Source organism: Cyprinodon tularosa, unplaced genomic scaffold, assembly GCF_016077235.1.
Source record: "Cyprinodon tularosa strain WSP-4 unplaced genomic scaffold, ASM1607723v1 ctg1081, whole genome shotgun sequence".
Lineage (NCBI taxonomy): Eukaryota > Metazoa > Chordata > Actinopteri > Cyprinodontiformes > Cyprinodontidae > Cyprinodon > Cyprinodon tularosa.
In genome coordinates this window covers 68,627-79,827 of record NW_024037873.1, presented here as the reverse complement: position 1 = coordinate 79,827, position 11,201 = coordinate 68,627, and the positions used below count along the sequence as shown (strand labels likewise).

At 41.8% G+C, this 11,201-nt stretch overlaps 1 protein-coding gene across 2 annotated transcripts in view; it reads left to right on the top strand.

The window, feature by feature from the left end:
* Nucleotides 1-975: 975 nt before the first annotated feature.
* Nucleotides 976-11,201, top strand: part of LOC119787628 (gamma-crystallin M2-like) — a 52,311-nt gene continuing 42,085 nt past the window's right edge. Inside the window, exons 1-3 of one of the 2 annotated variants that reach the window (XM_038291617.1) lie at nucleotides 976-1,131; nucleotides 2,318-2,560; nucleotides 2,926-3,254. In XM_038291617.1, the coding sequence (XP_038147545.1) occupies nucleotides 1,060-1,131; nucleotides 2,318-2,560; nucleotides 2,926-3,204 (594 nt within the window). In that variant the 5' untranslated portion in view covers nucleotides 976-1,059 and the 3' untranslated portion in view covers nucleotides 3,205-3,254. Of the gene's footprint in view, nucleotides 1,132-2,317; nucleotides 2,561-2,925; nucleotides 3,255-11,201 lie in introns of those variants that run through there. The other variant, XM_038291629.1, reaches the window with a different exon arrangement.

Below are 11,201 nucleotides of genomic sequence, written 5' to 3'. Positions count from 1 at the left end.
TAAAATTAAAATAATATACTTTAAAATCCTTCTGTTAGTCTATAAATCACTGAATAGATCAACACCTCAATACATAACAGATTTGATGTCAGTGTAACCTCCAGGACAACTTAGGTCTTCTATTCAAGCTGACTCTGTAAAGCCAGAATTAGAACCAAACATGGGGAAGGAGCATTTAGTTCCTATGCTCCACTTATCTGGAACAAAGCATGAGTTCTTTAAGTCAGAGTTAAAAGGGTTAGTTTAGAGCTGTTCATTTAGAGCTGCCTTTGCCTGTTGATTTTATACTGCTTACTTAGGTATTATTAGTTTAAGGTTGTGATCCAAATGTTTTATTTTGTTCTCTACCTGCTTTTGTCATGTTTTTTTTTTAATTGCTGTCATTCTGCTTTAGTTGTAGTCCAATGGTTTTATTTGTTTTACAAAGTAATTGCCTTTAAGTCAATGAGTCGATGCAATCAACTGTTTTACCTTAGATAGAAAACCAATCTTTCTGTACGATCTGATTGAATTCTCTCCGTAAAGTGCCTTGAGATGACATGTGTTGTGAATTGGAGCTATATAAATAAAATGAATTTAATTGAAATGCTTTTGCTTTTATTTTTCTTGTATTTATTATCTAATGCATGTAACGCACTTAAAAATGTGAGTGTACTGAATTTGCTATACAAATAAAATTGCCTTGCCTCCCTTTTTTTCTGACTAAAATCATTGCACGTTGGTGCTCCGGAAAATAAAAGTTTGTGGTGTTTATTCTTCCTGGTCACTGTGTCTCTGTGTGTTCAATAAGAGGTGAGTGTTTTCACCTGTACAGTCGGCCCACTTTCTGTAATGTTCTCATTGTTAGCCACCAGTTGAAGGTAGGATACAGGGGACTTTGTTGATGAACAGGTTGACAAACTTCTTGTGTGATGAATGCAACAGCTAAGGTCCTCCCACCATTATTGTTAACCCTTTCAGAAAGGCTTTGTATGACACCCAACCATGGGCTGAGTCTGCACTCTCATACACAAAGCCATCAACCTCAGCCAGGTGTATAAAAGCTGGGAACCTGCAGGTATGACTGCACTCAGCCTCTTCCAGCTCCACTCCGGCAACATGGCCCCTACAGACATGAACATGATGAGCAGGGTAAGTCCACACAGCCATCAATATACTTATGCTTTCAGTGTTGATCAATGCAACAAATATTGTGGATCCTGGTTTAGGAACAAAGCATTGTTATTGCAAGTTAAGAGTGATTGAGATCATTTCACTTACTTTAAATTACTTTATATCTCATCTTTAATTTTTTTTTTCAAATTTTCTATAAGAACAAGAATGAGAACGGTTTATGTTGTATCCAGAAACCTCATTGATTATTTACATAAAGCCTAATTCTTGTAAGTAGTTTGTTATTACAATTACAATTACAATTTTTTTGAAACACTGTAATTTTTCTACAAGAAATTTTTGGTTATAGGTTAGAGATACCCAGATATTTACTGTGTATCTAAGTGTAATGTTACTCCCGCTGATCAAGACTATAAAAAGTGTTATTAGGACTGAATCGAGAGAATTGTGCTAGAAAAATTTACATTATAGTAATGTGAAAAAAATGTATTCATCAGGACAATAGTAACTCTTTCAAGGAGGCTTTGTGAAATGACACAATAATGGGGTCAGTCTGAACTTTGATACACAAAGCTGTTAACTTCACTCAAGTGTATAAAAGCTCCCAATTTACTGGTTTGACTGCACTGAGCCTCCTCCAGCTCCACACGGACATGGCCCCCACAGTCCAGACTGCCATCATGCCCAAAGGTTACTTGGCTTTCAGGAGTGATCAATGCAGCAAAGATTCTGGATCAGGGTTCAGGATCTTGTAGGATTTTGTTTTATTTAACACCAATAAACGATTATAAAGCTAAACTAAAGGAGATTCGTGTTCATACCAAGCCAATGGTAAATATGTGGAAACAGCTCATAGAACAGGGGCAGTATCGTTACTAAAATGCTATACACTAATCTCAAATGAAAATAGGATAAAAAAAATTTTCCGAAAAGAAGTATCTTGAAACGCTCTTGAAGACAGTTTAGATGATTGGTTAGGAACACCAGGATTTATTATGTATATCATGGTAGTTTCTACTGTATTGAATATTCCCATCACCTGATTCTTGCTGAAGAAAAACTTAGCTATAAAATGTATTGTTATGTGTGAAACAAAAATAAAGACCTTTAAAAAGCTTTTTTTTTTACCTGTACAGACATCTAAACTATAGTAATCTAAAACAGCTAGACTTCATTTTCCTTCCTTAAACTTGTTTCTCCCCAGATCACCTTCTACGAGGACAGGAACTTCCAGGGACGTTCCTACGAATGCAGCAGTGATTGCGGCGATTTGTCCTCCTACATGAGCAGGTGTCACTCCTGCAGGGTGGAGAGAGGCTGTGTCATGGTCTACGATCGCACCAACTACATGGGTAACCAGTACTTCATGAGGAGGGGAGAGTATGCCGACTACATGAGCATGATGGGAATGAGTGACTGCATCAGGTCCTGCCGCATGATCCCTATGGTAACCAGCTATTTTACTACACTACTCAATCCCCATGGTAACCAGTCTCACAATACAGCATTTGTAATCTCCATGGTAGCTACTTAGCTTACAGCACTACTTTGCCCCCTGGGCACCTCATGGTATCAAGTGAAACATCTTTGCTGGGTTACAAACTAAAACATATAGATATGTTGTATGTATATTGAAATATGACTGTGAGAACATATGTTAGCATCTAAAGGGAGAGGAGAAAATTACTTTTTTTCTAGAAGCACTCTACGTATATTATGTCCAATTTTTTCATTTATTAGATGTCTGTTACTTCCTGATATTTAACTGACTATATAGACATGAACTCACAGATTATTGTCTTCATCTTCTAGTACCGTGGCTCCTACAGGATGAGGATCTATGAGAGGGAGAACTTCGGAGGCCAGATGTATGAGCTGATGGACGACTGTGACAACATCATGGATCGTTACCGCATGTCCAGCTGCATGTCCTGCCACGTGATGGATGGACACTGGCTGATGTACGAGCACCCCCACTATAGAGGCAGGATGATGTACATGAGGCCTGGAGAGTACAGGAACTTTATGAACATGGGCATGAGCAACATGAGGTTCATGAGCATGAGGCGCATCATGGACTCCTACTACTGAAACATTTTAAGAAGCAAAGCTGACAAACATTAAAGAATTCTTTGTTTCTTGAAAATCTATCACAGTGTCTTAAGTTGTTGTACAAGTTCTAGTTTAAAACTGTATGGGGGCACAAAAAAACAGTTTTAGTTTTTTAATTTTTTTTCAATCAAACTTTAGCCTTAAAAAACATAAATCTGAGATAAAATACTGGGCTTTTCAGTCAAATCAGGACATCAAAAATTGACATTATCCACTCTCTACATCTGCCGAAAGTGTTTTAAATGTCTACCCAATCACAGAAGAGAAAACAGAACTATTTCGTAACATGAACACACCTTGTAGCAGCTTCCATAACATACATTGCTATTTTTTAACACAAAAATGCATTTGAACTTCCTTATCTTATTGTCTGGCTTCCTAACTGAATGAAAGCTCAAACAATAAACTATCTTCAGGTTATCTAATAGTATGTTAAGTATCATTGCTTAGGTTTACACCATGCTATTTAATACACAATTTCCTGAGGAATTTGGAACTTCTATTACTTTCTTTAATCTTTAAACTAGTTAGTGTGTATAAGGTACATTCTATTCGATCCATGTAGCCAGTCATCGTAAAAAAATCAACAATAATAATTTTAAATGTTCACCCAAAATGCTTACATTCTTACAAAAAATAGAACAAGCAAAACAGACAAACAATATTTCTATATAATCTTTTGGGTGGTCTTAGACAAAATCAGTCCTCAAGGGTTTGATGAACTTTAACTGGAATGTTTGGGCCTCTCCAGCAATGGCCTGAACTGTACTGTGTTTTCTGCTCAAACTCAGCACTTATGCTCACACATACCACAGTATATCGACTTATGCTGGAGCAGAGGCGTAGCCAGAAAATCCCAATAGGGGGGGCCAGTCAATCACCAATGAACATTAAGGGGTGGCACCAGAACCTCAGAGTCAATCTACACTGTTCCAACAGGAACACGCACAGCATCCATATTTTCTAAATAAAGACAATCTATACTTTCCTGCAGACTTTGCTAACAAATAGACATATATTTAAACATCTATGCTGTGTAAATAAAAGGTATTGTGGACAAAGTTCTTTCAGGTTTTAGTTCTGGGGCGTAAATATTTCAATTGTCATTACTTTCTTTTATCAATAATCATTCTGCAAAAAAAGGTATATTTAAAACTAATAATATCCACATTTAATGATTTTTTTATTTTATTATTAAAGTAGTTATTTATCTGTGATTTCACTGAAGACTCCTAGATTGTCATGATTTTTTATCCAAAGATCTGACCCACATGCAAAAAACCAAACCGAGAGACCAGCGGAAGGTTTAACAAGTTTATTATGAACTGGTAGAGAAGGGTCCAGTGCTGCTCTGTACACTGGGGAACCGGGACTGAAAAGTGAAGGGGAAGATCCTGCGGTTAGTTCAGGCTCAGAGGGAAATTTGTGTTTCGATTTGTAAAAGGGAATAAAGGCAACAGGACTCACGTTTCCAGAAAAGGTGTCTTTCTTTGAATCCAGTCGGTGTGGGTAGTTCCAGTAATAGACTTGCTCGTTGGAGGGCAGACAGGGTTTACCCAGGTTGAGATGTTTCCTTGAGGAACGGAGGAGCTGACTGCCACTTAGATTTCCTATGGTACTTGAACGGTTTCTTGTGGAGATGAATCCCCTGCTCAGTGTGAAGCCCAAACAATCCTTGAGGAAAAGTTGATCCGAACCACCTGTTTGAATGCTCAGCTCAGTTTGACGCTCAGACAATCCTTCCAGGAGGAAAAGGTCCAAAAAAATCCAGTTTGCAGGATGACTTTCTGCCGAGAGGCAAAGACAAAAAACAACAAGGTTAAGACTCAGGTGACAAAAAATTCAGTTTGACTAAGCCAAACTCAGCTTGGCTAGAGTAAACAAAATCCTGGCATCGAGGTAGTGGCAGTCAGCAGCTTAAGAGTCCTCCGGTAATGAGACATCCATCCACAGGTGTGTGAGAAGGCCAATGAGAACCACGCGGCACCTGGTGGTGGAGGGAAAACAAACAAAACACAACCCACACAAACTGGATTCCTAACAGTACCCCGCCCTCAACGACCGCCACCCGGCGGTCCAGAAGAACCGGAGGGCTGAGAGAGACGGAAGTCCCTAATGAGGGAGGGGTCCAAAAAAAATGATCCAGGGACCCAGGAACTATCCTCAGGACTGTAATCCTCCCAATTGACGAGGTATTGCCACCCACACCCACGGGGACGAGCATCCACAATACGGCGGAAGGTGTAGGCGGGAAGGCCATCAATGCCCAAGGGGGGAGGAGGATCAGCGGGTGGGCACAAGGGGCTCGATGAGACAGGCTTGACTTGAGACACATGGATGGTGGGATGAATACGGAGAGAGGAGGGGAGACGGAGGGCATATTCCCCTATGGTCCTCTCTATCTCATATGGATTTCTAACATAGATGACTTGAAGAGGCACATCATTTTATCTTTACCCCAAATAATTCAAAATTTAGTTCTTAAAAGAGCATGAATTCTGTATCACAAACAGTGCATTGCCGGGTGGTGCTGCAGTAGTTAGCTCGAATTATTATTTCAGCCTGACATCAGTGCTCTTGTTTATCAATTTTTGTATTAAGGATGGTTTTGAATGAAGCATTACAGTATTTTTTTTTTTTTGGGGGGGGAGGTCCTGTATGGAATCAAAGTTTTTCATTTGCCTATTTTGTGTGATAAAATGTTTGTTTGAATATGAGTAATGATAGAGAAATCCTGTACCATTCACTATGCTGTTTAGGGGGACAGAAAGCAGGTGCCTCCCCTCCCTACTCTAGACAAGGGTGAAGGGAAGGTCATGAGAAAAAATGAGTTCACAAAGCCTCCTTCATGCTATGGTTAAAATTTATGCCCTTCCGGGGTGAATGAGAAACAGTTATTTGAAATGTTTATCTCTGTAAATTTATGTCCTTTGATTAACTAAAGTGTTTCTCTTGAGAATACTCAATGTTCATGTGTATGTATGGTGTGGATTCTTTTTAAATGTAGGGGTGGGTTTCTGAATGCCTCAGAATCGCACTCAGCTGGTTTGTGCCATTCTCCTCTGCAGAGTAAAATAATACCTTTTCTTCCTTGCATATCAACTCTCAGGGCAAATTTTTTTACTCCACAATTTGGCGTCACGAACAGGATCCTTCGCTGATCTGTCCGCTCGGTGGATTTTAGAAGATGGGCTGATCACCAAAACCATAAGGGTTTTTCCTCTACCTCAAATAGGCCATTTCAGAGAAGAAGGACTCTTCTGATGCTCCAACGAGTGGATTGATCTTGACAGGACGACAATAACTTCAGGAGACTGAGAGAGGAAGAAAACTAACAAACTCCTTTAAAGATAAAAAGAAAAAAAAACTAAAATATTGTTTTAACATTAAGTAGGCAGTCAAAAGACTGACAAAAATTGGCCTTAAATAGGCTGAGAGTAAATCTTTTTTAAGTCTGAGGGTAAGTCTTTTTTAAGACCAAGGATAAGTCTTTTTTTTAATACTGAGTTTTGAAAATGTAGGCCTTAAATAGGCTGAGGGTAAGTATTTTTTAGGACCGAGGGAAAGTCTTTTTTAAGACCAATGTTGTAGGTCTTACTAAGGAAAAGTAGACCAAGTGTTGCAACAAAATAAAAAGAGAAAACAACAATCCGGAGTATTGTGAGCACTCAAAACAAGGAAAAGAAAAAAAAAGATAAATAAAAACATCTCATTGTCATGATGGATCAAAGGAGCAAGCCCATATGCAGAACACAAACGGAGGAGGCAGGGAAAAAGTTCAAATGTTTATAAAAGTTCTGAACACGAGATCATAAAGAAGTTCTGAGACTGGTTCACTGAAGTCTTGACTGGGAGCGGAGACTGTTGGTTAGCAGAGTTCATGAGAAGCTAAGCCTAGCTTCAGGCTTAGCATGGCAGACCTTGATCTGAGCTTCCAGCTCATAGCAGAGAACAACAAGGAATATCCACATAGGATTCTTCAGGCTGAGCTTCCAGCTCATTGCAGAGAACAACAGGGAATATCCACATAGGATTCTTCAGGCTGAGCTTCCAGTTTTTTGCAGAGAACAACAGGGAATATCCACATAGGATTCTTCAGGATGAGCTTCCAGCTCATTACAGAGAACAACAGGGAATATCCACATAGGAATCTTCAGGTAAACTCCACATAGAAGTCTTCAGGTTAAATCCACATAGGAATCTTCAGGTTGGCTCACCAGGGCAGATTAGCAGGTTAGGCTCACCTAGAGCTTCAGGCTAGAGACTGGATTCCTGTGAGGCAGCTCTCCCAGAGCTTCAGGCCAGAGACAGGTTTCCAGTGAGGCAGCTCATCCAGAGCTTCAGACTAGCAACAGGTTTCCTGTGAGGCACAGACAAAGGAGAGATTAGAATCTGATCTCACACTAGAGACAACTAAGATTAAATCAGTAACAGAGGCTCAGGTAGCTAACCAAACTAAGATCAACACTGCGGCGTGGAAGCAAGGTCTGGCAGGAGCTTATAAAGGGGAGGTCTCCTGATGAGTAGATGAATAACAGGTGTGCTGGAAGATTCCAGCTCCAGAAGACCCACGGCGCACACTGCTGGAGACAGAGGGTAATCTCCAGATCCCCACAGTAACTCCAGCCCTAAGGGAACATAACAAGAGACAGAAGAGGATCCTCGGCGCCCTCTGGTGGGCAAGCCTGAGGATCCCAACACTCATAATAGAATATAACATATAATATAATGATAGGAACAACTTAAAAAAATTACTAATGCACATCTTTCTTTTCTTTATTACCCTTCTGCTTCGGCTGTTGTGGCCGCGGGTTCGTCTCCAATGGCACCAATGAGCACCTCCAGCCTGTATCCTAGTTTACCACAAGCCCACTGCTCTCTGCTCGGCCTCCACCTTATCAACCAAAGGCTACAAATCCTTTTCTAAAAGAGGACGACTTTTATTACCCTGGTTCTCAGAGAGCCGAACCAGAGGAGGAAGAAGACAGAGGTGAACTGAGACTATCATTGGACCTCCAACTGGACTCACAACCAGACTCTAGTATCCCTGGGGCCAACAGCGGGGATCCATCTATCACCTTTGCTCCATGGTCACTAAATAGGAGCCATAGGAGTTACACTACCCAGCGGCGTAGGAAACGGGGGGGACATGTCCCCCCCAATATTAAAGGCAGGTGGATATGAACCCCCCCAAAAAATTGTACCGCAAAATATTGGATTTTGACACTTTTTTAACCAGCATACTTTTATTTTGAAGGCGCAGCATAGCGTTACTTCACTGTACTCCCCCTCCCCTCACTGAACTGCTGAGTGTTTGAGCACTCAGAAGGGAGGGAAACGGCGACACAGAAGTCAGAATCTTGTGAATGAGATAAAATGGTCTGTCGGGAATGCTGCTATGAATATTGCTTATTTATAACGTCTTGTTGTCAGTTCACTTTCATATATACTGTAGAAACTGAATCTTTTTGTTTACTCATCTTAGTCTTGTACGGAAGAGGATTAGGGCCACTGAAAAAAAAAAGTTAACTGATTTTTAAATTTTATTTTAGTTTAACATGGGGAAAAAGTCAGAATTTCTTCTGACTTTTTTCTCAGAATTCTGACTTTTTTTCTCAGAATTCTGACAGATAACAAACATGTTAGCATCAAGCCATAGCCATGTCTGTTTTAGAGACTAGCTCTCTTGTTTTAATCACCTTCTGCTTCTCCATTAATGAGGGGACCCCTCTGGCACGTAAAAAGTTGCCTAATTCTGTCATTTTCCATCAATGTGTCACTGGCCCCCTCAAACTACTCCCTTCTTTATCAGTGAAGCTGAGTGCTCCCACATCTCTTCCTTCATGGTGCCCATCTACATTAAGATCCAAAATTCTGAGATTAGAGTCAGAATTCTGAGAAAAAAGTCAGAATTCTGACTTTTTTCCCATACTAAACTGAAATAGAATTTAAAAATCACTTAACTTTTTTTTTTTTTTTTTAGTGGCCCTAATCCTCTTCCGTAGTCTTGGGCTGATCGCTCATCCAATATTTAACTGCTAACTTTCTCTAGACGTTTGCTATGCTAGCCAAAATGTTTTTTTTTTTTTTATATATACCGTATTTTCACGACTATAAGGCGCACTTAAACGTCTTTTTTCCCCCTCAAAATGTGCGGTGCGCCCTATGGTGCGGTGCGCCTTATGTGTGTTGTAACTGCAACTTTTGAGACCACCTCATTGAGGAGATGATGAAAGAGTGGCTGAATGTAAGGAGACCAGGTTTTTTTTTTCCACTCATCACCATTAATCTGTAACTCCATGCGTGCGCATCTCACAGCTGATGTGAAAAACATGGGGAAACAAATTAACCCTGTGCTCGCTGTTCAACCGCTCAACATCGGTGTGAACCGGACCCAGCAGGTGCAGCAGAAGCAGCGAGTTTACATGCAAAGTCAATGGTTGACGCGCGTATAGGTGCAGCAAAAGGTCCTGCAGCGCGTTTTGAGCCGCAGGTGCAGCACGTCGGGATCGTTTAAGCATCTGATGCACCGCCAACGCGCTGCTGCTGCTCCAGATGGAAAATTTTAAGCTTTGCTGCTGGACGCGCCGCATCAACCAATCAGAGAAGCTGATCTGGGAGCTGACAGCAGACAGACACAGCGCTCTGATGAAAGAGGAGATGATGAAAGCGTGGCTGAGGGAGGTGTAGCCTATGTGAGGAGAACAGGTGTTTTTTTCCACCCATCACCATCGCTGCGTGCCCATCTCACAGCCGATGTGAAAAAAAAGGTGAATCAAATGAACGCTGTGCTCGCCGTTATCCCGGGGGTCTGACGAAGGAACTTCAACCGCTCGACGTCGGTGTGAAGCGCCCGTTCAAAGTAAGGCTGCGAGCGGCATGGGAGCGATGGATGACAGACGGAGACCACAGTTTCAGGATAATGGGAAGGCAGCGCCGGGCAAGTTACGCCACCGTTTGCGGATGGATTGTAGATGCTTGGACTAAAGTGTCTGCTGGCTCTGTTGTTCAAGCTTTTGCAAAAGCCGGCATTATTTCTGAGGAGCTGCGCTGCACGGAAAGTGACTCTGACAGCGCAGAAGGGGAAACTGGCATGTCTGATTTAGCGCAGCTGTTTAATTCAGAAACAGAGGATGATGACTTTGATGGGTTTGATTAATACTTTGTAATAAATACATGAATAAAGCACAATCATACTCAGTTTTGCTCCCGCTCTATTTTTCTACCTGAAAGCTTAATTCAACAGCAGACTAACCCCTTGCTCACACTGGCTCCGGTGCAGTTACCGAGCCGACGGAGACCGCAACTCCCGCACACCCCCTCTCACACCGCCCTTTTGACTACGGTGCGGTGCGGCTCTGCGGCTCCGGCAACAGGTCCGGAGATTTAACAGAAGTTCACTTGAGTTCACGTAACTTCACGCGATAACACGGCCCAAATAAAGGATTTTTGCGAGAGCTTGTTGCGGAGGGCTCCGGCACGCCGCAAGGATAGCTTTCTTGCGGAATTTTCTGCAGCGCCGGAGTGTCTCGGTAACCGCAGCCGGACAGCTCAGCAGCCGCTGAGAGAGGTTTACGTCTTTTTAATGACTTGGAATCCTTGCGGCGCCGCACACACCGCACCGCAACGGTAAGACCGGAGTCTGTGTGAGCCTGGGGTCAGGGCGCGTCTCCTCCTCTTCACCGCGGTGGCTGGCAGGTGTTTTTTCATCTAAATAATCTTAATCTTGCAGCTATATTTGCTGTGATCAGTGGGAATAAAGTAGTTTTAATATGTTTTTAAGTGAGAAAGTCCACCTGAAAACTTCATAATTGCAGTCAGTTCATCCAGATTATCTATTTCTGTCGGAGGCGCTCAGACCCCCACATACCAGCGGTGCACCGACAGCAGAAATCCTTTCGTTCACCGGGGCTGCTGGCAGGTGTTTTTCATCTAAATAATTGAAACTGCAGGCACCAGGATACCGGTAATAAAAG